The 27,241-nt window shown below is 40.4% G+C and overlaps 1 protein-coding gene and 1 non-coding gene across 2 annotated transcripts in view; both read right to left on the bottom strand.

Annotated features, from left to right (window-relative positions):
* tecta (tectorin alpha) overlaps nucleotides 1-27,241 on the bottom strand; it is a 65,151-nt gene that overhangs the window by 3,869 nt on the left and 34,041 nt on the right. Inside the window, exons 10-33 of the mRNA XM_037533694.1 lie at nucleotides 26,491-26,591; nucleotides 22,327-22,466; nucleotides 21,894-22,181; nucleotides 21,442-21,579; nucleotides 21,080-21,245; nucleotides 20,540-20,772; nucleotides 20,150-20,329; nucleotides 19,428-19,998; nucleotides 17,480-18,093; nucleotides 16,715-17,285; nucleotides 16,178-16,631; nucleotides 15,976-16,129; nucleotides 15,096-15,200; nucleotides 14,754-14,963; nucleotides 14,423-14,639; nucleotides 13,515-13,714; nucleotides 12,169-12,549; nucleotides 10,379-10,665; nucleotides 9,292-9,572; nucleotides 8,242-8,352; nucleotides 7,629-7,831; nucleotides 4,607-4,770; nucleotides 3,855-4,103; nucleotides 1,636-1,798 (exon numbers count right to left, since the gene is read on the bottom strand). Of these exons, the coding sequence (XP_037389591.1) occupies nucleotides 1,636-1,798; nucleotides 3,855-4,103; nucleotides 4,607-4,770; nucleotides 7,629-7,831; nucleotides 8,242-8,352; nucleotides 9,292-9,572; nucleotides 10,379-10,665; nucleotides 12,169-12,549; nucleotides 13,515-13,714; nucleotides 14,423-14,639; nucleotides 14,754-14,963; nucleotides 15,096-15,200; nucleotides 15,976-16,129; nucleotides 16,178-16,631; nucleotides 16,715-17,285; nucleotides 17,480-18,093; nucleotides 19,428-19,998; nucleotides 20,150-20,329; nucleotides 20,540-20,772; nucleotides 21,080-21,245; nucleotides 21,442-21,579; nucleotides 21,894-22,181; nucleotides 22,327-22,466; nucleotides 26,491-26,591 (6,181 nt within the window). The remainder of the gene's footprint in view (nucleotides 1-1,635; nucleotides 1,799-3,854; nucleotides 4,104-4,606; nucleotides 4,771-7,628; nucleotides 7,832-8,241; nucleotides 8,353-9,291; nucleotides 9,573-10,378; nucleotides 10,666-12,168; nucleotides 12,550-13,514; nucleotides 13,715-14,422; nucleotides 14,640-14,753; nucleotides 14,964-15,095; nucleotides 15,201-15,975; nucleotides 16,130-16,177; nucleotides 16,632-16,714; nucleotides 17,286-17,479; nucleotides 18,094-19,427; nucleotides 19,999-20,149; nucleotides 20,330-20,539; nucleotides 20,773-21,079; nucleotides 21,246-21,441; nucleotides 21,580-21,893; nucleotides 22,182-22,326; nucleotides 22,467-26,490; nucleotides 26,592-27,241) is intronic.
* On the bottom strand, nucleotides 8,732-8,922 carry LOC119262322. Its single transcript, XR_005129552.1, has one exon. It is a non-coding gene; the product is annotated as a U2 spliceosomal RNA (small nuclear RNA).

Here is a 27,241-nt window from a genome sequence, read left to right as displayed (position 1 = left end):
TTAATTAAAGGAAAATGACTGCATTTAAATTGCTATTGCAGTATTGGTCAGAAAAATCGTAATTAGATATTTTCCTCAAATTGTTTAGACCTAATAAAGACTGGTTTCTAAAACAGTGGAGGTGCTTGCATGGTCTAGCCAATTTCCTTACTTGAATCCCCCTGAAAATTCCTGAAGGATTCTTGTAACCTTGGGGAATTGAGGATGGTTTGCTCAGAGGAATAAGCCATTAAGCAAAAAGCTAATTACTTCTTGAATCTCAAAGCCGTGCCTGTTGATAACATCTTTGCAGTAAAGTATTAAAGTTATTCATTTGTGGTGTCTGAAATTTTTTTTTGTATCAATTTAGTTCAACTTATAATTGTTTATGCTTATAAATACAGACTTTTTATTCATATTTGTACAGACAAAGTCAAAAGCCATTACATGTATGAATATGAGTGGATAAAAGTGAAATTATTCACTGGAAGTATAGTTTCCATTGATTGCACTGTAAACTGGGGTATAATGTAGTGCTCTCCTAAAGAAAATGTGAAGCATATGTTATGTTATTAGAACTTCTACATCATTCATTCTTATACAGGGTGGGCCATTTATATGGATACACCCAAATAAAATGGGAATGGTTGGTGATATTAACTTCCTGTTTGTGGCACATTAGTATATGGGAGGGGGAAAACTTTTCAAGATGGGTGGTGACCATGGCGCCATTTTGAAGTCGGCCATTTTGGATCCAACTTTAGTTTTTTCAATGGGAAGAGGGTCATGTGACACATCAAACTTATTGAGAATTTCACAAGAAAATCAATGGTGTGCTTGGTTTTAACTTTATTCTTTCATAAGTTATTTACAAGTTTCTGACCACTTATAAAATGTGTTCAAAGTGCTGCCCATTGTGTTGGATTGTCAATGCAACCCTCTTCTCCCACTCTTCACACACTGATAGCAACACCGCAGAAGAAATGCTAGCACAGGCTTCCAAAATCCAAAATCGTTTCAGGTGCTGCACATCTCGTATCTTCACAGAATAAATTGCCTTCAGATGACCCCAAAGATAAAAGTCTAAGGAGGTCAGATCGGGAGACCTTGGGGGCCATTCAACTGGCCCACGACGACCAATCCACTTTGGAAGCTGGCACGTTCCCTGAGTTTTTCCAGCAAGATAGTGCACCACCACATTATGGGAGTCAGGTCCAAGCATTCCTAGATGAACAGTTTCCTGGAAAGTGAATTGGTCGTCGTGGGCGAATTGAATGGTGCCCAAGGTCTCCCGATCTGACCCCCTTAGACTTTTATCTTTGGGGTCATCTGAAGGCAATTGTCTATGCTGTGAAGATACGAGATGTGCAGCACCTGAAACTACGGATTTTGGAAGCCTGTGCTAGCATTTCTTCTGCGGTGTTGCTATCAGTGTGTGAAGAGTGGGAGAAGAGGGTTGCATTGACAATCCAACACAATGGGCAGCACTTTGAACACATTTTACTTGACTTGTACTAAAATATTAATTAAGACCATGTGCATTCATAAAACCATTATAAGGCCTTAAACAGTGATTGGACAACAGACTACACTTGTTACATTGTGAAAATATACCTGGTGATAATACACAAGTGATCAGTGTGTGTATATTCTCACCACTTTGCACGCGTTGGTCTCGGAGTCACATAATGTGACATCACAGTGCAGATGAACCTCATCATAGTCTCCGATGAACTTAAACACAGTGACATGAAAGCGGCAGGTCAGGGACACGCCATTTTCGGCCATGCCTATAGTGTTGTCCTTAATGTTGGGACACCTGGAACACACACAAAAGCCTGCAGTAGTGTCACGACAGACACATAATGCCATAAGGAAATAAATATGTAAATGAGTGTGGGTGCACCCATTTTGATGCAATCTCAGTAGCTTTTCAGAACATAATGAAAGAAATCTAAAGTTCTTTGTTAAAATAAACATTTACAAATGTATAGATTTAATACATAAGGGACCTTTTATTATCATTTTTACCTACTTACATATTTAATATGTATTGGACACAATGATGTTACATACTGATGCTTACATACACCGATCAGGCACGGCATTATGACCACCTCCTTGTTTCTACACTCATTGTCCATTTTATCAGCTGCACTTACTATATAGGTGCACTTTGTAATTCTACAGTTACAGACTGTAGTCCATCTGTTTCTCTGAATAATTTGTTACCCCCTTTTACCCTGTTCTTCAGTGGTCAGGACCTCCATAGACTCTCACAGAGCATGTACTACTTAAGTGATGGATTATTCTCGGCTCTGTAGTAACACTGATGTGGTGTTGGTGTGTTAGTGTGTGTTGCGCTGATTTGAGTGGATCAGACACAGCAGTGCTCCTGGACTGAAAATAGTCAACCAACCAAAAATATCCAGCCAACAACATCCTGTGGGCAACATCCTATGACCACTGATAGACTAGAGGATGACCGACACAAACTGTGCGGCAGCAAGGTGGACTGAGCAGCACTGCTGTGTCTGATCCACAGTGGTGGACAGTAACTAAGTAAATGTAATTAGTTACTGTACTTAAGTAGTTTTTTCGTGTATCTGTACTTTACTTAAGTATTTCCATTTTGGGTGACTTTTTACCTTCACTCCACTACATTTCAAAAATACATACATCTACCTAAATGATGGAATTAACCCAACTTTGTGTAAATAGACAACAATATAGAAACATGTATGCATATGCAGTCGTGACTGGCATGTTTCCTTTTTTCTGAATTTATACAAACACTTTCATTTTATAGTAAATTAGTTTCGGTTAGTTTATGTTTATGAACAGAGACCTACAGATCAATACAATAAAGGAAAACTTATTTGTGAACCTGTGTTAAAAGCAATTTTTTATTCAACTTGTAACTAATTTACAAAGTAATCTTGAACTGAAACTTTGCTTGTTTGTAAAAAGTGATTTCAGAGCCACTCTCGTTCTACTTTATAGAGTCGTTCTACTTTATGGAAACTGTTGGCCTTCAGTGTTTTGTGTCTCACAATCACATCATTTTAATAGCAATCAGTGTCAGACTAATTAATGACATTTTATTAAAAGACTGGTTTACCAAGAGAGACACAGGAGTATTTTCACATAAAATTAGTTCATGAAGCGAGCCTTGTTACAAAAATGATAACAGGACATTAAAGTGATAACTAAATATTTTAGTACTTTTACTTTCATTACTTAAGTACATTTGAAGGTAAATACTTTTGTACTTTTACCCAAGTTGAGGTCTAGAGTAAGGACTTCTACTTTTGCTGGAGTAATATTTTACTTTGGGTATCTCTACTTTAACTCAAGTACATGATTTGTGTACTTCATCCACCACTGCTGATCCATTCAGAACAGTGCAACACACACTAACACACCAACACCACATCAGTGTTACTACACTGCAGTGCTGAGAATGATCCCAGATAGAACCTGCTCTGTGGGGGTCTTGACCACAAGTAAAATGGGGGTCCTGACCACAAAGTAAAAGAGAAACAGATGGGCTACACTCACTACACTGCTACACTGGCAGAGATCCTCAAGGGTACATCTCACCACCTTTAGTCAGGGAAAATATTTGTACCATAATCCACTGAAATTCTGTTTTCTAAGTTGTATTGACTCCACACACCCCATCTCATCTCCAGTCTTTTTATTTTGTTGTTCTGTTTTAAGACATTAGGTTGTACACAAGCTGCACAACTGGACTTACATACTTATATAATTATTACATATAGATACATACATGCATGTAATGCATATGTTCTAATATTGAATAAAATAAACATGAGTGTCTCTGTGCATGTTGTGTGGTGTGATTTCCTCACCCTTTCTCTATGATGATATAGCGGAGGCGGTCACTGCTGTAGCGGGATGGCGTGGCCCAGCACATGTTTACTATGAGGATGAGCTGGCTGTCATCAGCCCCCTCCACAAACACGCCCACGAAGAGGACATCCCTCGTGCTAAGCACAACCTCGCCCTCTCGGTATGGCTGTCGGTAAGATGCATTTTTGTACAGCGCCATTTTAGTGATGAAGTTTCCCTCCTGGGTCGGAAGAGTGAGGTTTATAACACTGGAGAACGAGAGAGAGTGAGAGAGAGAGGGAGAGGGAGAGAGAGAGGTTTAAACATGCTTTATCTGCAATACAGCTACTGGTTAAACTGGATATAATGTGTTGCTCTCTAATAAAGAACATGATAAAGTATCTGTCTACTCTGTGCATGCTTGATTTGTAAAAATGATGCAATGCATGTGTGTATTAAGCAATATTTAAAGTGTAATTCCACAGATTAGGTAAGAAATTATGCTTAACTAGATTATTAACAAGATGTAAACACACAAAGTGGCTTGATGTGAAATGCTCCGTTGTACTGAGTTATAAGTATTCATAATGGTGGTGATAGGAAACAGACACCCAATCATTTTAATGTCTAAAAAGGTACCTCACAGAAAGTTATTAGATGAAATTGTTATACATGATAGAAGCTAAGGACCATATGCATTCATAGAACCACTGTAAACCTTATGATGTGGTTTAATGACACCCTCTAGAAGATAACAAGCTTGACTTCTGACCTCAGCATGGGCTTGAGCACTGTCTCCAAGGAGATCTTAATGTCCAGCTCGTAGGCGCAGGAGAACTCCACGTTGATGGTCTTATCACGTGTCACTACATTCCCTGTGTTATTCACGCTCTCGATCCACACTGTGTTCTTGTACATAATGTGGGTTCCATTTGACTGAATATTCACAAACACAAACACACACACACACACACACAAGCTAAGTGTTTTTAAATTGAATTGTTTTTAAATTGAATTATTTTGTTAGAGTAGATGATATGGCTCAGAATAAGTGCACAATGAAGACTGCATTATGAGAAACAGTCTACTCATCATAACAGACAACAGGCTGAAAAACAAGTTACTGTCAAATCTATAGGAAATGAATGGAGCAGATTTGCAAGACATGTATTGCAAGATCTCTTCTCTCAAATTCAAACATATCTCAACTGGTTTTAGTTCCGATATATTGCATATTTTCCACCAGACTCACTCCATGGCTTTCAAACACTGTTATAATCATAAGTTTGGCATTCTGTTATTCTAGAGCAGTAGTCTTCAAGTAGGCCTATATATACCTAAGTCATGTACCTCATGCTAGAGGCATAGCCACTTAGTTATCTTCAATAAAGCAGTCGCCACAGAAAAGCTTGTGTGAACAGTTTTACACTAAAAATTTGCCATCAGGGCGACTAAAAATAATTTATAAAGACACTGCATCCAACAATCAGCGTATATCACAGACAAGTGAACTCTGCTCAAAACCTTAATGTTATTCTTGTTCATTTTGCTTAAGGATGCAGCTAACATTGGCTTTCTACACATTTACAAACACCTAGGTCTCTACATCAGTCCATTATGGTGTTTTCAATTGCAACCCCATTTCCAAAGAAAGCTATGACATTGTGCCAAATGTAAATAAAAACAAAATGCAATGATATGCATATCATTTAAACCCTATATTTAATGGACAATAATACACAGACAACATATCAAATGTTGAAAATATTTGCCCATTTTGAATTGTATGCCAAAAACAATGTTTTTAAACTTAAAACAGCAAAGAACTTTTGCTTTTCATCATCTATGGTATCATTAAATCATTAAAAGATTCAGAGAATCCAAAAAAATCGCTGTATGCAAGGGACAAGGCCAAAAGTAGTATTTGCTGAATTATTGGGCAGACAGTTTTGGGCCAATTCTTGCTTTCCTGTGTGTTGTTTGACTACAGTAGTTGTTACGCATGCATGCCAGACCAGGGCCAGATCTTGGACAGTTTCATACCGTTTTTCCTTGATTCTACATTTGTGGGATAGTTCTGGTGTGAATACTGTGGACCAACAGTGTAGTTGCGCCAGCTTGGGACCAGATTTGGGCCATATCCTTGAGTTCTACTCACTTTACAGTGTGTGGGCCAGGTCTGGGCCAAGGACCCAGCTGTATTCTGGGCCAGAACAAACCAAGGATGTGTCCCACAAGTGAGCCAGACAAATTTAGCTAACTGGGTTGGCTCTTCTTATGGAAGGGCTTGGCTTTCTCAGCAAACCAACACCATGTTGAGCAATATGTGCTTTTCTGCTCATATTTTAACCAGTTTACCTCATTAATAATGTCTCTGGTGTCACAGTTGCACAGGTGGCTAATGGATTGAATCTGATGAAAACAACAGTCTAAAACATGTGCTCTTACAAAAAGCAAATGCACTGTGATGGAAAATCTGACTACAATCTTATGAGACAGTCAAAATAACAAACTGGTGTGAGCTCGATCCCTGGTGATGCTATAGCCATCTGTGGCTGGGAGTCCTAGAGAGCACAATTGGCCTCGCTCTCTCTGGGTGGGTAGGATGGCCCCTCTTCTCCTCCCATCACTCAATGCAATGCTAGTCAGCCCAGGTGACTGTTAGCTGACTTAACATATCTGGTGGTTTGCGCTTTCCTCTGAGTGTGCTCAGCTGTTTAGTGACGTTGTGTGAGCGTCAGTTTGAAAAGATGTGGTGACTGGCTTTACAGATCTCATAGGAAGCCTGTGCTAGCCTTTGCCCTCCTATGTCTTGTGATTGGGGAGTCCTAACTAGCAGGTGGAGCTGGAGACTGATAAATTGGGGTGAAAATTAGTATAAAAAAAGAAGCAAACTGGTGAGTAAACTCTGGTAAACTCATTGTCAGATAATACTATTCATTCCACCACTGGAAGCTCCTGTCATATTAGCATATAACACTAGCTAGCTGGTTCATTACTGTCACTTCACTGCTTAGTAAAAGTTAATGTTGTTAGCTACTGTGTTCCTGATACTGCCCCTACTGAGAAGTGATGGACTATTGGAGTATTAATGAATTAATTAAAATTTGCTTTGTGGAATTAAATACATTATAATTTTATTAGCTTGCTAGACAAACAAGTTGACGTGACCCCACCTTGGAAACTTGGGGCTCATCGAAAAAGTATTATGGTATGAAAGATAAAAGGATCTTGACATATGAAGTTCATGTACGCAACGTAGTTGGTCTTTGGGAACACAAGATGTCAGTTTAATTATATAATCTTTTTAACCGTTGCCAGACAATTGGAGTGCTGCTACCTCAATTAATGTAATTATTGGAGACTAATAGCTAATGGAGCTAACCTACTGTTTAGATGTTTAGGTGGTTTTGCTAAAGATAGACTGTCCTCTGAGAGAAAGTAGATTTTCAGACCAGCAAAAAAAAACCTCACATATAAATTATCTATGCCCACCAATTTTGTTGGAAGACACCTGCAAAGTGTCACCAGCAAAGCCCACCATGTGCCAGTCACCAGAATAAATATGTTCAAACCATAACAAATGCTAGTCACCATTTATTTCCTCACCTTACTTCAGCAGAGTAATACTTGTGAATGACCATTAAAAGCATTCAGAATGTTATGTCATTTAATTAAAAAATTTAATAGCCTATCAAAGACAAAGACAGATGAAGATGTGGTCGAGATTGTGTTTTTTTAAAAATGCATTATAGTGTCAACGTATTCTTCTAAGGCAGCAGACGGTACTTCACCTGCACAATGGAGCCACAGTGTCCCTTTGTGTTGTTGATGTGGAAGGAGATGAAGTCTTCTCCCTCAATACCAGGACAGCGCTGGTCATTTATGCGCACATCTTCCCTCTCAAAGCCCAGCTGGAAAAGACGACACTTAGAGATGGACACCTCCATCTGTGCATGTTTGCATGTTACCTCGGCCTGGATAATGTCGTCCTCACCTCAAAGATGGAAATGAAAAAGACGTTCAGAAATGAAAGACTACAACAAAAAAAAAATACCCTGATCAGCACCTGCTACAGTAGTCTTTGCTGGCTTTGAAGTATTAATAGTAATGGTAGATAAATTTGAATCCTGATTCATTCATTCAGCATAATGAACAAAGCTATAAATGTCTTCTGATTATTTTCAAAGCACATTGTGCCATCCATGTGCCTCTAATAAAACAGAGCATCTCCACAGTTCAAGTATGATAAACTAGTGTTGGTGGAAGTTCCACATTTAATTGTCATTTTTCTTTTGAAAGTCAAGATTATTATTTGTGCAGAGGAAGCTGGTCTTAGATCAACACAGAGTAACTTTTTTGTGGAATACAAACAGACACACTCTCACCTGCCTCTGAACAGCTTACCAATATCAGTGCTGGGCAGTTCTGGGCAGCCACACAGGTCTCCTCCATTCTCCTGCTCACATGTATTGTTTGTGCAGATCTCTCCTGCACAGGGGTCATAGATCCATTCTGCTAAAGACAGGTCCAGGCACAAAGTTAGCACACACAAACACAGAACAAATTGTGCAGCACTTTCAAATGCATACACAACAGACATGCCAACATTAAGATTAGAATAAGATTAAGTGAAATTTATCAGTTCCACAAAGGGGAAATTTCACCTTCACATTTAACCTTTCTATGCAGTGAAACACCACATACATACTAATGAATGCACAGACACTAGGGGCAGTGAGCACGCTTGCCTGGCGTGGACAGCCCTATCTGCCGCACCCGGGGAGCAGTTGGGGGTTAGGTGCCTAGCTCAAGGGTACTTCAGTCACATACTCAGGGGAGCAAACCGGCAACCTTCCATGCTGGTTCCCTAACCTCCAGCCCACTATTGCCCCACAGGAGGTGCAACATTCCTGGAGGTACTGCAATACCAGGTCGATGCAAGGAGCAGACGTAGCAAGCTACTCTTCCATCTCCCTGTTCTAAAAATCTATTTAATATATAACCCTCATATAGAGGATGTATCAGATATTAAACTGATAAGAACAGACACTACTGTTGATTTTAGCCAAAAGACAGAGAAGCAGCTTTACTATCCAAAAGTTTGGAATCAATTTTCATGTTTCATATTTTTGGAGGCAAGAAGTAATTAAATGATAATAGATTGTAACTATCTCTGGTTATTACTTGTCAACTTATTTGCATTAAGATTTGATCAAAATTTGTGCGTAACTTCATTTTAATGTTATCTAGCTTTTTCAGTCAAAATCATACTAAAATCTTTTCATACAGATAACTGCAACAAAAATTTTGAATGGCAGCTTATATTGTATATCCAGTCAACAAAGACATCCATTCCTATATTCAACGTTCAAAACCTCATTCCCTTTATACTACGCTCTTTCCCCCTTCCCCACACAACCTCCTACTGTCCTGTAGGTGGCGACGTGCCCTTACAGCAGTTCTCCTGGGCAATCCACTTGGTGGTGAGAGTGCCAAAAGAGCGGCAGGCCTCAGCATAGGCGGCCATGGAACCACACACTTGGGCCTTGCGATGGTTGTAGCAGCCATCCAGGTAGCAGGACTGGTAGAAGGGCCCGGGATCCAGCAGGCCATGACACGGCTGGAAGAAGCCCTTCAGCTGGGTGAGTTTTAGACAGCTGTCCTCCCCCTGTAGATCTAGGATGGCCGTGTTGTCACAGGACTGGGCCAGAGCCACATACTGAGTCTCATCACAGCTTCACATATATGGAGGAGACAGTGACAGAAACACATTTTGAGAAATCAAAAGTGGGATATATCATGACGAACTTTACAGAAGGAAAAAAATTCAAAAATTTTAAATATGATTTAAAAAATTGAATGCCTCATTTTAAAAAAAGCTGTATGCATGAAAATTTAATGCATCAAAAATAAGATTTCAGCCACTTTCATATGTGGGCCTAGATCAGATACATATCTGAGGCAACTATAACAAGAAACATTGGATCAGAATTCATGCATTTTTCTTGGGTTGGTTTTTTTTACATCACATTTCATTATGCAAGCTTATACTAACTGTATTACTGTGCCATCATCCCTTGTCTGCAGCATATCAGCTGCAGCTAGCATGAGTAAAATGTGCACTTGTGGATCATTCCAGTGTAAAGGTGAATTCACTTTAATGACAAATATGAGTCATTTACAAATACAAATGTGAACTGTAAGAGCAGAAAACTAGAAATGAGCAATAAGGCCTGATGTACTTTAAGGGCCATGTGCTTAGAAAAATGGCATATTCTGGACATGGCAATATACACTTACAACCAGTTTTTACTTTTTTGTTGAAGTAGACTTGTATTCTTATACAATGTATTGGTTTAACTGCACATGCGCTTATATGCCCTTCTGGTTCTGATTGTGTGAGGACTGAGAAAAAAACATGATAGAGAGTGAGAGGTAAACAAAGAGACAGAGAGAAAAAGATAGATATAGACAGAGAGACACTGGCAGAAAAGACCAGTAAAAATGAAAGATACCAGATACCACATGTTCACTCACACACCTGTTCTGCATACCGTTGGTTTTCCAGCTTTGGGCAAGCTCCAGGGCACTAACAGCTGGTTTGCCACGAGAGGTGATGTAATCATCAGTGGGGTCACCATTAAAATTCCCACACAGTCCACACACCTTGTTCTGCAACCGTGGTCCCATGGTGATGCTGAGTGTGTTGAAGCGATTATACCGAACCTGGATGTCCTGTGGAGTGTCGATAACCAGAAAGCCCTCAGATGTGGAGACTCGGGTCATTAGGCCCGTTACAAAAGGTACCGACACAGGCGTCCCGTTTACCTGAGGGAGAGACAGGGAGAGTTCAGAATCATTATGAACATAATGGCCAACATAACGCACCAATTTACATCCCAAACTCAAAGAGTTTATAGGTACCCTCAAGGAAAAAGGGCATCTCTCTAAACCTGACAGGAAAAAAAACAACAAAAAAAACCAAAACAAAATCAAAGTAAGGAAGGTGGATTCAACAGAGTGAAACTGAATCTCAAACATCCAAAACCTCCAATATATTCCACTGAAACATATCAATTAATTAACCAATTTACAATGTTTGATCCGCTGTGGCGACCCCCAAAACCTCCAATATATTCCACTGAAACATATCAATTAATTAACCAATTTACAATGTTTGATCCGCTGTGGCGACCCCTAAAGGGAGCAGCTGAAAGAAGAAGACAATGTTTGATCAAAGAGAATTTAAAGCTATGGTTCTCGATTGTTTTGGCGCTATTCTATAACTGATCTCCCCACTAAAAATCCAGTCACTTTCTGACCTAAGTATAGAAGTTAGGTAGGTAGGTAGGTCTACCAGAGGTAGGTAGGCTTAAAACGATTGCCCCATCAGTTAGTCAGGAAGCTGCCGAGGGCACACAAATAGATTGTGCTCTTTTACAAATTATATTTGTCAAATTATTTGTTTAATTAATTATATTGAGCAAAGTAACTGATTTAACACTTTATCCATCTGGAAAAAGAATGCCTAGTTTTTCTCTGCACTATCTAGATAGATGTGGCTAAGCCAGCTCTCTTATTGGTTATGACTTCAGCAGCTGAAAAGAAAGGCCAAATAGATAACCATCAGCATAATTACATGTCACAGAAATCAACCAGTTATGTATGTTTTGATTACCAATACATTTTTTTGAATTAAATCAATTTTATGAGAAAAAATGTGACTCTAGGCCAGGCATGTCAAACTGGGGACCTTCTGGGCCAAAGTGCTGTGGAGACGTTGGTTACCCTTTTCTAACATATGGTCAATGAAGGCCTTGTTAATTAGCTTAAGAGCTGAATCAGGTGTCGTTAATTATGTGGTGTGCTGAAGTCCTAGATAAATCACTGACTGTGATAAAGAAGCAACAGTATGTTGTGAGATATAGAAAATATAGGCTGCAGGTCTATACCAGGGCCCTCGGCTAAAAGAGTTACTGTGAAACTGTTACAAGGCAAAATACATGTTAATTTGTCTGTCACAAGCATCACGTAAAATATGTAATGTCTTTTAGAAGTTTTAAATGCTAATTCCCATTAGCTTATTGGTAACAAACTACTTGAGTCCCATAGGGGTGCTAGCAAAAGTTTGCGAATAGAGGTGTTTTTTTCATGTGTTGAGTTTTTTCATTTATGGCCCTAATTGAAGACCTAGCTTCTATAGTCACAAACTCTCTATATGTGACAGAGACTCACAGAGAGTTTATATGTGAAACAGACCTATTGTGCCACTCAGGAACCCCCAAGATTCATTTTCTATGGGAAAGAGCAAAGTAAGTGTCTTTTGCGGACCTTGACGGTGCTGCCAGAAATGAGGATGTTTTCCTCATTGATGTAAAGGTAGGCATGGGAAATGGTGGTGAGGTTGGGTGTGCTCCATTTGTCGAAGTTGGCAATAAGTTGGAAGGATAGCTCAGGCAGCTTGTGACAGATGGTGGATAGGACAAATGAGCAGGAGGCAGGCAGGCGGAGGGAGGCACCATCAAACGTGCGGAAAACTCCACCACCTGAAGCTACACAGTGCTGATTGCGGCGGACGAAGCATCCCCGGACACCATGGCGCAATGTACACTCTTCTTCGGCCTTGCAGCGACGTGGGTCACACTGGATCAGGTTCCGACCAATGCACTGGCAACGCTTGGTACAATCACTGTTCCAGAACAACTGTTTAGGCTAAGGTGAAGAAAGACAAAAAGAGATAGGAACGAATGGGTCTTTATCACCAAAATTTAGTCAATTTACCTGCAATCTAAAACAACGACCTAAACATGTCTTCTGAGCTATGGTATGTAGTGTCGATACATGCTTTTTCCTTGGGTACTGTTTTGCCTGGCAAAATATTGCATTTATCTCCAGAATTAGATTAAAATGTGTCAGACATCATACAATTTATTGATAAACATTTCATGTAAGCATTCAATGTAAATTGGCTTTTAGAGGGAAATTAAATGCTTTGCAATGTCTGGTCAACATCACCACCACTATGAACAATTCTGATTCTGACTGAAAGCTTCTCTAGAATGGTACATTTTACATCACAGCATGACTGTATTTACATCTTAATGAATTAATAATGCCAAAAAATTCAAATATATGGAATAGCCAACACCCAATGAAGTCATTTAGCCATCCTCTCTGTCTCTACATGCAGTCAGCTAGCCAATATATGTTGGTATATCACTAAAGCTATGAGACCAATGTAGCTAACATAATGTAGCTATGTGAGAATAAACAAAAAACAAAGATGTTTTTACCTACCAGCATTGTGTGAACAACATGCCTAAAACATCACTCTTGCCTCAAACCACATTAAGTTATGTAATATTAAATAAGACTTACTTATGTTGTTTCTGACACTATATGATTGTTATATAATCAAATGGACAATAAACTTGGATAGCTTAAAACAGTAGTAGCAAACCACATAAGGAGATCAATATGATATTGCTACAGTTGGTACAACATTATTTGATGTACTTTAGGCTTTCATTACTTGTTAGGGAGACACCAAAAATATCTTGGATAATCGACTGCATTTGGTGTAAGGGGAAATTTGGTTAATTCTGATATATTTTCAAATTCTTTCTTTAAAGAAGTCATGTAAAATTATGCAGAACCATCCTTAAAGCATCTCTCACCTCATAGTACTTGCCATCAGTGTAGCAGCCACAGTTCTGATTAAGAATGCAACTCTTGCCATTGAGCACATAGCCCTGGTCACACGGGCAGCCCTCCACACAGTGCTGGTTGCAGTCCCTCTGGCCTCGCGCTGGCGCACACTGGGGCTGGCATGCCATCATACAGCTGGAGTAATGACTGTTCATTGGGCATGATAGCACTAGACATGTGCACAGAGGGATTCATATCAGTGCATGGTCAGTGTTTCCCCAGAGATGAGAGGACAGATTGTATGGTACCACATATTCAAATGAAGGTAAATTAATGGAACATAAAAGATCACGAAAAATGTTCTGAATGATTCAAAAGATGAAACATGTACATCATGCTTTTTTGCTATAATTCTGCTTTGTTTTTCATAGAACTACAAAGCTATAATTTTCACAGTACATGCAAACACTGTCCACTTTATTTTTAGAATCTAAATTTTAGGTCCACCTTGGTGGTGTGTTAGATTGTAGCCCATTTGTAGTACAATTTGTCATCCTCTCCTCTGATTATCATTGGTCAATTTCTGATAAACAGCTAATGGCTGGATTTTTTGAGTGGCATACCAAGCAAAAAACCATGACACTAACTTAAAAAAACTCTCACATCAGTGACATATCTATGGTGTCACTGCTGTTTGGAGACTGGTCCGCCACCAAAATAATATCTAGGCATCCTATGGTCAGAAACCTAACAGTGATGAGTAGGGTGGATGGTATTTGGCATTTTGTAATTGTACCTATGTATAGTGGACCTGTAAAGTAGGTGTATGCAATAAGATGACCAGTGAATGAAAATACAAGGTAAATGCTTTTAGTAAATCAGAGGTGTGTAGTCTGTATACTGTGTGAGGTGAGGATGAGAAGATTGTGTGCCTCACCACAGGGAGTAGAGCTCCTCCAACCAATTACAGGCACTCCCTGTGTCTGACATGTACTGGAGTAAATCTGTAACCAGTTACAGATAGTCTCTCGTGCTCCCTGGTCCACACATGTATCCTGCAGGCAGCTCTGGTAGAAGTACGCTGGTGCCACTTTGCTGTGGCACCGGGCAAAAACACCTCCACGATCAATAATAAGTCCACACAGCCTCACTGCCTCTGGTTCCACGTAGACATACAAACCCTCAGCCAAATGGAAACGGTTGCCTGGGTTACCATTATCAATGCCGGCCACTGCATCCATTGTCTGAGCAGGGGCAGGGACATCAGCTGCTAGGCCTCTTTCAACCAATCCACAGCGAGGGCAGGAGTCCCCACACCCAACTTGACAGAAGGTGTCACGCTCTGCCCAAATCATACCCCATTCACTGACACTAAGGGCAGGACCAGACACTGGCATTCCCTGGCACAACCCACAAGTGGCATTAAAGAGGCTACGGGGCAGAAAAAGCAGCAGTAGGGTATTCCAGTCAAATGCCACCTAGAGAGGGAAGAGAGTTATAAATAGACTTAAACTTGTTTTCCCATGTTTGTACCATGTTTGTGATATGAAGACATAAAGATGAAAATTGGGAAAATGTTGGTGCCTTGTAAGTTAGTGGTGATACTCCACCTTCAGTCCAAAGTCAGTCTCCACCAGTAACTGTAAGCCCAGGGTATATATATTCACTTTTCCCGGGCCCAACTTCAAGGGCAGGTATAAACGCTCTTTGTTTACCTTGTAGTGAGAGAGAGAGAGAGATAGATGCACAAGTGGGGACTTACTAGGCTATGCATTTCACCCTATCTAGCAGTGTTTTCTAGAAGGGTAGGAGTTCCCATAATTCATCTCTCAATTTCTGTATCTCTTTCTCCCTACATCCCTTTTCTCCCTCTTCTGATCTTCTATTACAGAGAGAAAGTCCCTGAAAACAGCCTTCTCCATCTTTCCTCTCTTTTCTCTATCTTTATTTGATCTAAAGTTCTTCAGATCTTTAGATGGTGTTGTGAACCTCTTCCAACCATCACTCAAGTGTGAGCTTTTCTCTGACTTTGCTCCAACTTGCTAACAGACAGAGGTTGAAACCAGATATTCAAGTTTTGAAAGTGGAATTTCTTCTTTTGTCTCCAGCCCCTACTTGCTTGATTAAAATAGCTTTGTGTCATAAGCATGAAGTGCTTGACCTTCATAAAATGTGAGTCATTCATGTATTAGATTAATTGTGAATTCTTGTGATTATGAAATATCTACACCTCAACAGACAGTCAGAATCTGAACAATAGTTATGTGTTCTTGTGTGAGGGCTGGCGTAAATTCACTGGCTCTTTTGTGTGCTGTATTACCTTGAGTATCAAAAGATTAGTCAAATTATTAGGCTGATTAACATTATGATGATGTTGACTCTGGTCACAATACATGAGCATCAAAGTACAACCTATTGACAGTCATGCACCATCTAAAAATGTATGTGAAAATCTTACATTTGCATTATATTAGGTCAACCTTCCCTTACCGTGACTGTATGTTTGAAGCTCCTTGACACCTCTATCTCATAACCATACACATCCAATACAAAGCCTCGCACCCAGATGGCCTGCCCTGTGTCCCGCTCCTCATTACGGGCTGAGAGCTGGAACCGAGGTAGGCCACCTGGACCCATCTCTGCACTGTCCAATCCTCCATCTACTTCTCCATCCTCCTCAAGCCCCCCACACTCCGTAGTCACCAAGCGAAGTGTGCAGCTGCTTTGAAGGTCAAATGGTACACCTCCAAAGGGTAAAAAGTGTCCATATCCAGCTACCACACACATAGCCTCAGTCCGAGGCTGGCAAAAAAACAGCCCCTCATTCTCTTGGCAGTATTCCTCTGGCTGGCATGGGGAGAAGGTGCAGTACACACTGTTATCAGTCCCATTGCAGAAGCAGCGCTCTTGGCATTCCCAGTCGGTCCAGAAGGTCTCATTTGTGGCCAGTTGTCGGCCAAGGTAGAAACAGCCACAGTCACTCCGGGCCACACAAAGACCATCACGGAGAGCATAGCCCTCTTCACACTGACAGCCTTCAGAGCAAGGGAATGGACATGGTTCCTCTGGCTCGTCCAGGTTCTCACAGGTCAGTGGGCATGCCGTGGTGCACTCATCAAAGTGGCTGTTCTCCGGACATGGCAGCGCTAGAGAGGAGAGACAGAAGAAATATCAAAATTACTGTTGCATTGAGACACCACTGAGATAAGACTGGTTCTTTAATTCTTACGGCAATTGGTGGCACTCCTCCAGGGCCCCAGATTGATCTGGGCATCTTGACATGCAGAAGCATAGGCCTGCAGAGAAGAACACAAGGCAGAGCGGTTGCCCTCTTTTACACACATGTTATACAGGCAATTCCTGAAAAAGGGTGAGGGGTTGACAGCTGAGTGGCAAGCAAGGAAAGAACTGTTCCCTGGGTCATTTATGTTGCCACAAAGCCATGGGCTCTGATACAACCGCAGGTCTGTACACATGCGGTACAGGTCATCACAGTCACCATTACACGTCAGGTCATCAGCAATGGCTCTCCAGCCTTCAATGAACTGGTCAGCTGTGTCAGCCTGCCTTCCACTCGGCAGACGGAAGTCATCGGATGGGTCTCCATTAAAGAAGCCACAGAGGCCACAGGTGGAGTTGTAGAAGACAGTGGAGAGGGTGATATTGACGAAGCCTTGGCGGGAGTAACGAGCACTAATTAGACCTGTCCATTCCACTACAGTCGTATTACTGGAAGCACGGTACACCATAAGAGGTTCCAGTGGGTGGACATATGGAAGGATCACTGGCTCACCATTTAACTAAAGAGAGAGGGGAGAGACATCATTATGTGACCTTATGTGCTGAGCTAATTTAGCCATGTGAGACAAAATTGATGAGACATTAGCCAAAAAATACATTTGCATCATTTTTTTACAGAAAAATGTAATATGTTCTTTTTTTCTGATAGCTCACAAAAACTGAGAAATTCCAATAAAATGCAGACTGTACAAACCTTTATGAGGTCGAAATCAGAGCCACCTATCTGTGTTTCCAGGTGCGCAACCCTGATAACTACAGGCCTTATCCAGGTGGGACCTTTATTCACCAACTTCCTTCCAATCTTCACCTCCACTGCTGACACGTTGACCGGCAGTCGGCCCAAAGTCTTTACTAGGTAGAAAGAGCTCTCGTCTGGGAAAGGCATGGATGACCCATCGAACGTGGCCAAGACGTGTGTCTGAGACAGTGAACACACAGCCTCTCTACGAGGGTAACATCCTAGCAACCCTACTTCTGCTGTGCATACCTCGCCCTCTCGACAGGAGTCATTAAAGCAGGTGACCTCACCTGCTGAGCCACACACGCAGCGCTGGAAACACTCGCTGCCCACCTCTCCCCCCTCACCTGCCCAGAAGGTCTCATTGAGGGCATAGTAGAGGCCATTGCGCTCACAGCCACATTCAGAGCGTCGTACACATCGGCTACCACTCAGCACAAATCCCTGGTCACACTGGCAACCTTCTGTACATGGATGTGTGCAGTACAGGTGAGAGGTCAGGTCTGAGCAGGAGGCCGGGCAAGCGCTGGTGCAGACCTGGTAGTGGCTGTTTTCTGGACATGTCAATGCTGAGATCCAGTGGAGGAAAAGAAAGATAAGGAGTTTTCATTGACCCCTACTTACAGCCCAATTTCCAAAAAAGTTGGGACGAGGAAATAAAAATAAAAGTAAATAAAACAAAATGCAATGATGTGCAAATCACTTAAACCCTATATTTAATTGAAAGTTGTACAAAGACAACATATCAAATGCTGAACTTTTATTGTTTTTTGAAAAATATATACCCAATGTCAACAACATGTTTCAAAAGAGTTGGGACAGGGGCATGTTTACCACTGTGTTTCATCACCTCTTCTTTTAGCAACATTCTGTAAGTGCTTGGGAAGTGAGACCAACTGCTGCAGTTCTGGAAATAAATTGTTTTCCTGTTCTTATTTGATATAGGATTTCAACTGCTCAAAACACCTTTGTTGTGTTTTTCATTTCATAATGCACCTAATGTTTTTAGATGGGTCTGGACTGCAGCCAGGTCTGTTCAGCACCTGGATTCTTTTAATATGGAGCAATGCTGTTGTAACACATACAGAATGTGGCTTGATATCGTCTTGCTAAAACAAACAAGGCCTTCCCAGAAAGAAACATGATGTCTGGATGACAGCATATGTTACCAAATCCTGTATAAATTGTTCAGCCATGTGCACTAATGCACCACATACCATCATGAACACTGGCTTTTGAACTGTGCACTGATAACAATCTGAGTGGTCTTTGGTCCTTGTCCCTTGCATACAGAGATTCTCCAAATTCTCTGATTAAAAAAAAAAAATTTTTATTCAGATTCTCTGAATTTTTTAATGTAATGTGAAAAGCAAAAGTTATTTGCCATTTATGTTCAGAAATGTTATTCTTGAATTATTGCACTATTTGCAACATCTTTACTTATGAAGGTGAGTGAATGTGTCTGTCTGCCCTGTGATGGACTGGCCACCTGTCCAGGGTGTATCCTGCCTTCTGCTCGATGACCACTGGGATAGGCTCCAGCACCCCCCGCGACCCAGAAGGAGAAGCAGCTTAGAAGATTAGAAACATTACACAACTTTAAAAGCCTTTTGTTGCCTGGTCCCAACTTTTTTTGAAATGTGTTGTTTTCAAATTCAAAATGGGCATGTATTAAAAAATACAATTTCTCAGTTTCAGCATTTGATATGTTGTCTTTGTACTATTTTCAATTAAATATGGGGCTTAAATGATTTGCACATTATTTGCATTTTGCACAGCATCCCAACTTTTTTGGAAATGGGATTGTAAAACCATAATCAATACACACAGAAAAAACATCAACATTTAAATGTATTCTTTGTATGTATCTTCTCTGCTATGTAAGCAACATGAAGTAACTTACCACAGAAGGAGCGTGACCTCCAGGGTCTGATGGTGACCCCCAATGCCTGACAAGCCAAAGCATATGCCTGTATAGCCTGACAGAGTGTTGTAATATTGTCCCGATTGCTGCACATATCATACACGCAGCTGTAGACAAATGCAGTGGGGTCCACCACAGCCCGACAATCTCTGAAAGGCCCATCAGTCTTATTAATGAGACCGCAGTAGTCAGGCCGAAAGTAGAAGGCTTCAGCAGCTGGTTCACATATGCTGCAGTTCTGGGCACAACCATCTGTACAGCGGAAATCAGTGTCCTCTGCTCGCCAGCTACCACCCAATTCAACAACACTCTCCGCTAGTGAACCATCTGGCAAAACAGGGTCATCAGCAGGATCATCATTGTAGTTACCACACAAGCCGCAAGTGTTATTGAAGTAGGAGCTGGGGAGGGAGATGGAAGCATAGTGTTGCCCATCATATGTGACTAAGAGACCAAAGTCAGTTTCCAAAGCAACTGCAACACCAGACTGGTACACCTTGACAGCACCTAACTGGAGTTGGACAGGTAGAGTCTTCAAGAGGCTGTCCACCTGAAACCATAAATAAATACAAGTCCTGAACACAAAATATACTACTGTAAAGACATATTTCATAACTTATGTTTACTTTTTCCATTATGGCACATTCTGCAAGAAGATTGTGATCCTGTTTTAAAGGGATAAAATCAGGATGGAAACTTACTTGTACAGTGCCCAACGTTCCTTTGGGCAACGTGACTCGATGGCCATACACCTCCACAGTGACATCTCTTAGCCAAGACACAGACGCCATGCCTCGGTTTTCATTCTTGGCCTCAACACTGAAAGATGGGAGACCAGGCACCTCCCAGCATGGACGTGCCAATAGATATGAACAGGTACCCTGCAGAGTTAAGAAAAATGAAGATGTCTTCTATGTTGTAATGATAAAATCTAATCTTTGGTATTATCTAATTTAAGGTCATTCACTAATGGCAAGTATCAAAATTGTCTGCGCATGTAAAGTCAAGTTCATGACAAGACCTGAACATGATAAACAAGGCAGTCAGTGTTTGTATTGCTTTATTACCTAATCACTTGCTTGTGGTCTTACTTGGAAGTGGTAGAGGAAGCCATCAAATGTGTGGTAGTGTGGGTCTCCAAATACTACACAAGTGCTTGTTCGGGTGGGTTGACAGTAGTAGGCGCCCTCTTGCTGCTCACATGTCTCCAACTGGCCACATGGAGCCTCCTGGCAAATGACTTCATTGTCCACATCCAAACATCTGCAGCGCTGAGAACACTGGTCCGACAGCCAAAATACCTCCCCACGTCGATAATACCGCCCTGAACAGTATAGAGCATATGGTGCCATTATTTAAGGTATTAATTAAACTTTAATGGTACTGCTGAAAAATCTGACATCATGCAAATCAGTCTCAGACTAGAAGAAACAAGGAAGACACTTACAAAGGAATAAGTACTATACTATAAGTATGGGAAATTGAAAAAGAGTCATAAAGATCCACACCAAGTCACCAGCACTCAAATAAATAATTAAGGCACTCAAGAATTAGAAGATAAGAAGAGATAAGAAGAATTAATTATTCTGTATTGATTAAAGTAGAACATTCAATATTTAGACTTGCTCTACCATTATAGCTGCAGCCATTGGCTGGGTCAATCTGGTCTGCGTCAACACGGAAGAACCAGCGGCCAGGCAGGTTGACATTTGTTGTCTGCTCAATATTGACCACATCATTTGAGCGGGAGCCAGGGAGGTTGAAGAAGTGGCTAACATCGCCACCATTGAAACCTGACTACAGAGGTCAATAATGGCCAAGATATAAGACCCAAGGAATCATGTAATGTTTCATAATAACACTTGAGTGAGTTTTGAGTGAATCCTCTTTACAGTTATTATCTAATCATCTATTATGATGGTTTTTACAAAATCTGATACCTTTGACTAAGAAACGATATGCCACAAAAATGTCCTCAAAAACACTAGGCTACCTGTGCAGTTGTTCCTCCCAGGCCAGTAAGAGGGTCTCCCCCACTAGCTGTCCCTGTGCTCCATGTGATTTCTCCATAATTAAACATGGCAAAATATGACACTCCATCTGAGATTAATACTGACTGGAATGTGTTCACCTGTGACAAGATAAAACATTTTCTTTAGTTTATGATTAAAATAATATACACATTCATATCCATCAGATTTCAATAACTCAAAAGGCATCAGGTATCAAAGTTTCTTTTATTAAACATCATTTAAAAAATTCTCTTTTATCAATTAGTGGATCTACAACAGCAGTGCTACCAGTGAAAGGCTACTATCTGTACTGCTAGGAAACGCCATGCTGTGTTTTCTGATTTTGTAGTACCAGATTTGTATCTATTTGCATCACTGCTAAACCTAAGGTTATGGAATGAAACAGATAGGAGGGTTTCTTTCTTTTCTTTACCGGTGTTGTCTGGCTGCCGCCATAGAAGGTGACCTGGCTCCAGGTGGCGATGAAGGCCCAGGTGGCAGTAAAGGATGCCATGTTCTTTAAATATTTCCTGACGTCCTGAGTGGCTCTCTCCAGGATCTCTGGCTCTATCACCTCACGGTAGTACACGTCTCCGCGAATACCATTGTGCACGTCGGCCCATAGGGGAGCAATAAAGGACCGGCTGTCACTGAGGGGGAAAGCCTCAGGAGTGAACTGGCTTACTGGAATGTTGAAGGAGATCACGCCGTTGTTGTTTATCTGTGAGGTAAGAGGCACTGTTAGTCTGTAATTTTACTAAGTAGGTTTACTAAATAGATTGAAATTGTTTATGTAGACCATATTATTATGTAATACGTTTGCATCATGTTAAAGTAAAACTTAAGCAAATACAGTGATAACTCACATATAGGGAGCGGTAGGGGACATTGAAGAACATAAATGGAATTAGTAGAGGAATTTCTGTTGAACTGCCATCATCCATCTTTGGGGTTTCTAAGTCCCTAAAGGCTGGTCCGTAGGGATAGAGGGTATCCTGAGAGAAAGCTATGCAGAGAAGACAGGGAATGGTTAGTCATGACATGCCTGATAACAATTCAGATTATGAAGCAGTATGCTGCTCACAGAAAGTAGGAAATTCACTAGCAGAAAATAGCATGACTAGGGTGACTCACCTCCTCCAGGAGCAAGAGTGCTGAAAAGCTGGAGTAGAGAGACTAAAGTGCTTGTTTTGACCATCCTAAAGACCTAAAGCACACATACATAGAACTAGAATAGTTTGTCAAATGGCATCAGAACATAAATAATTTTCAAACAACATATGCTTTACAAATGAACTGATCCACTGAGTATTTACAAAATAAAAACACATTAAAAAGGCAAATAGACCAAGTATAGTCCCCCCTCTAATCTTCCCTAGTTTTAAGAGCAGTCTCCCAGGTCTCCCATGGGCTTTTCTCCCCCTTTCTCCCCCGCCATGGTGGGCCTGTTGGCCCTTTGCTGAAAAGGTCCCATTATGTGATAGGGAACAATGTGTGGGGATCACGTTCACCAGCACTACTGTGTGAGTGGTCTATGGAGGAGTAGTTCTAGATCTCTACATTGCCAGCGAGCTTGTGGCTGGGACTTAAACCTCTACATCGTCTGGAGGGCTCCATTATCATGTGTTTGTGTGCCATGTTTCATTGGCTTCAGAGAAGGGGCGTGAGCAGTTCAGCTAATGGGTCTAATTGAGAAGGCTTTAGTTGCCATGGTCTTTTCGAAAACCCTGAGGGACTTGAGTTTGAGTTTCAGCCCCCTTGAAAATGGAAATTTTCCACCATTTTCCACATTTTCTTCTGCCTTTTGATGAAATTACTTTTGACCAAATAGAACCAAGTTAATACATTCTCAGGCATATTCTTGGTGCTCTCTGGACATGGTAGTAGAGCACCAAATACCACTTAAAGTACATTGAAAGGTGGTACACTCATGCTTCAGCAGACCAAACCCTTTGTTGAATATTACTATTATGTTGACACTCTGTTTATTATTATGACTGTAGAAAGTTAAAAGTGGTTTCATACACTGTTTACCTTTCAGCTTTAACACCATTCACTTAATTATGAATGCCTATAATTGGTCCAGGATTGTACTTACATGTTGCCATCACAGTCACTTGCATTCAACTGCGACAACTATAGCTAATTTGACTGTTGGGGATGTGTCTAACATTATTTACATTGTTTCAGCATCTCAAAAAAATCTGTTACATCACGTCTTTGTTACATTTCCAAGAAAAAATGTTTTTTTCTCCTTATATTTTTATTTAGACCTTCAAAGTATTCACAAACCAGTACTATTGCAGTGATATACACACATTTATGCTTGTGTGTAAGCATATTTGCATTTCACAAACATTTAAGAGTTTGTTGAAAAGGGTAAAGACATACCAGGCATCTCATATCCACCTTTATAGTTAATTTTACGTAAAATAAAATAGAGAAAAGAAGAAAAAACATTTCTTGACTCTTAATTCTGTTAAAACATTTAGATTTGACTTTATATGGTTAAGTATGTTTGTAGATACTTTTGACTTTCAAGTATATTTTTACACCACTTCCACTTTTAATTGAGTTGGATTTACACAGTACCCAGTAAGTAAATATGGCATCATAAATTAGTTATCCTTTCCATTCAATTACTGTCCACTGTCCTGTCCTGCAGCTATTCTATGTTAAATGTAGCACCCAGATCTATTTAATTTCTCACTCAACTCATGCTCACAGTGAGAAGAAATGACTTTGATTCCTTTTTTTCTTGATTTCGTGCAAAGAAAAACTAATTAAGCACAACAATAATCTGAATCCAGATACTGTTGACATACTGCTGAAACGTTAAAAGACTGAAACAAGGCAATAATAACATAGCACCCTATTATGTAATATAATCTACAGTACTGTAGATTACTGCAAAGTTATCAGACATCTGACAAAATTATATGTAAAGCCATGTATCTAGCATTTATAGCATTTATTTAATAAAAATGATAACATTACAATAAATGCAAATAAACACATAAATAATACATTGTGATTTGATGTGAATGTTAGCTTAACCAATTTCAAACCTTTCATCAGTTACCATCCAATGCTTAGTTGTGCTATTCAGTCCTTGTTTATATTAAGTGTGCTGCTGATGAAATTTAATGCATGTATCCATCGTGGCTTGAGTGCACTGAGAAATCAGGAACCGAATTTGTATTCTTCTAACTCTATGTTTTCAAAAACAACAAATACTTGCCACTTTTTTACTGCATTAATTTATTTGTGTCATATTGTAAACTGACTTTGGGTTGAGGTGACTCATTTAAAACAAGGTCCTTGGATGCTAATTAAATATCTTTTTTAACCAATGTAGAATTAGTATTAGTTTTGAAAGTACAATGATCATAGTATTGCCAGTCTGTAAGTGACATTTTTCTGTGGTACACTGGATTAGAAATGAAACATTGTTATTTTAAAGTGCAGAATGGCAGCTTTAGTTCATGGGCATTTACATCTATGTTGGTTCAACCATATAAAACTCACAGCCCTTTACACATAGTTCTTGGCTTTCAGGGGACCAAAAGTGATTTGGACAAATGCAATATTTTGAACTGAATGCTAGCATTTTACTCTGCATTTTATCTTCAGTGATTGAAATGCATCCCCAATGGGATTAGCACAGCAAGAACATTGAACTTTTTTGCCCTTAAAACTTTAGATTTGAGCAGTTAAGATACTTCTGTGCACTCCAAAATTCCTGCTGCTCTTATCAATAGTTGCATCGTCATCAAAGACAAGCGCATCAATTCTCAACTTCCCATGCCATCCTGTTTCAACTCTGTAATTTACAGATTTAGTTCATTTTTCACTCCTAAACATTATGTTTGCAATTTGTAAGTTTGCCATCACATTGATGAATGATTGATATTTTAGCTAAGACTAAAATAGGCAAATTTTTTAGTCATTACATGGCTTGATTCACTGACATTGAACACTGAATACTTTGGTACAAGGTCCTCTTAAAAAGGGACTATGTATAAAAAGGTCTATAATTCTTATACAGTTCACCCGATATGCACTTAAATTAAAGACGACTTTCAGAGCTTTACCAGTAATTGTTTCATTTTAGAGCCAGTGTACTAAAGTACAGATTAAAAGACACAACAAAAGTTGTGTTTATGGTCTGCATTGTATTTGTTTATTCATTAATAACTCGCTATCAAGTTTTGTTGTTGAGGTTATAGTCAGTTGTTAATCTATTATTCTGCAATTTATTAATCTATTAATTTACAATTCCAGCTGCATTTCCACAAGGTGATTCCACAAATGAGACCTGGACAGCAAACATTAGATCAGCAGAACAGATCAACTAACTAGTATTTACACAGTGGGCCATAAGTAGTCATTGCATAAACCTGGATTATTTTATTGATATCAGTGTTCCTCAAGAGAGAGCAGTAAAGCATCTCTTCTCTTACAAATGAGTACATACCCCTACCTTCCAACATAACTGAAACCTAGTCTTCCAGAGAGAGTGTGCTGCTTAGTCCACTTGCTCATGTCTGATGTCCTCTGTGATGAAACCGAATGAGGACGAAATTGGTGTTTGATGGCAATCCCAAGTGCACCACAAGAGGTTGTAAGAGATGCCAGAGAATTAAATCCATCTCTTTGCATGAGCTGACAGGGTTCAGCTGGCTAACCCCATGAGAAACTGATCTCTAACAAGCTGTCTTGTTGACAACACATTGAGTCTGACATTAATGCCAAACATAGATGTTATCAAAAACACTTGGGTTTATATTGGCAGATAAAACTGATGATTTACATAGTCATGCATTACATCCAATTCTAAACAGAAGACAGAAAGGGGGAGAAAAAGAGGGTGAGAACCTGGACATCTCCTATTAGGGATAAAGCAGGAAAGACTGTGCTTCTTATAGTCTTGACTTAAAAGACTACAGGATGACCCGTCTATTGCTCACAAATCAACATGTCATGAGATTACACTAGAGGTAACAGGGCAAAGGTAAGTATCTACTCACCTGCCTTCAAAGGATGGAAGCTCAGCACCTCACCTGTGGCATCAGCCTTCCAGTCCCATCCAACTGGGTACCATCCACACAGGTTCAGGAGTGGAGGGGTTCTGTGCTGGGACAGAGGGGAAAGGGAAGGGGAGGGGGCTGCGTGCCCAAGAAAACCCTCCTAAATCCCCCTCACACAAGAGCGCTCTACTGGTCCAAGTCCACAGGATTACCGAGGAGAGCAAGAGTAGTGATCCCAGCCCAATCCAAGCCTGCGGCGCTTGTTTGATTTTCAAGAAGGTGAAAGCCTAGAGAAAGTGATCCCAGGATGAGAGAAGGGGAAAATGAGTGTTTGTGTGAGTTCCTTTACTGCTGCGCTGGAGGGAGAAGCCACAGAGGCAGGCACTACCTTTTGCACCGCAGATAGTGTTAATCTGAGATCCTTATTTTCTTTTTTCTGGGAAATGGGAAGATGGGAGAGGGAGGGGTGGAGGGGATGGAGAAAGGGGTGAGACTTTTTTTTTGGAAGAGGGAGGGAAATGGCAGAGAGCAAGAGAGGATTGGTGAAGACAGTAAGGGAGGGAGAAGAAAGAGAAAGTTGACTAATGATGGTTAGTGATAGGTAAGTAAGTAAGGGGAAATTTTAAAACAGCTCTGGTCAGAACAAAAAGGATTTCTGAAGAAAATATCAGAAATCCAGAGCAGAACCCAGTTCCCTAGAAAACAGCTCTCTTCATATGCCCTGTACTGTCCACAGCATCCCTTCACACAA

The sequence above is a fragment of the Pygocentrus nattereri genome, chromosome 23, assembly GCF_015220715.1.
Source record: "Pygocentrus nattereri isolate fPygNat1 chromosome 23, fPygNat1.pri, whole genome shotgun sequence".
Taxonomy (NCBI): domain Eukaryota; kingdom Metazoa; phylum Chordata; class Actinopteri; order Characiformes; family Serrasalmidae; genus Pygocentrus; species Pygocentrus nattereri.
This window is presented reverse-complemented; position numbering and strand designations above follow the sequence as displayed.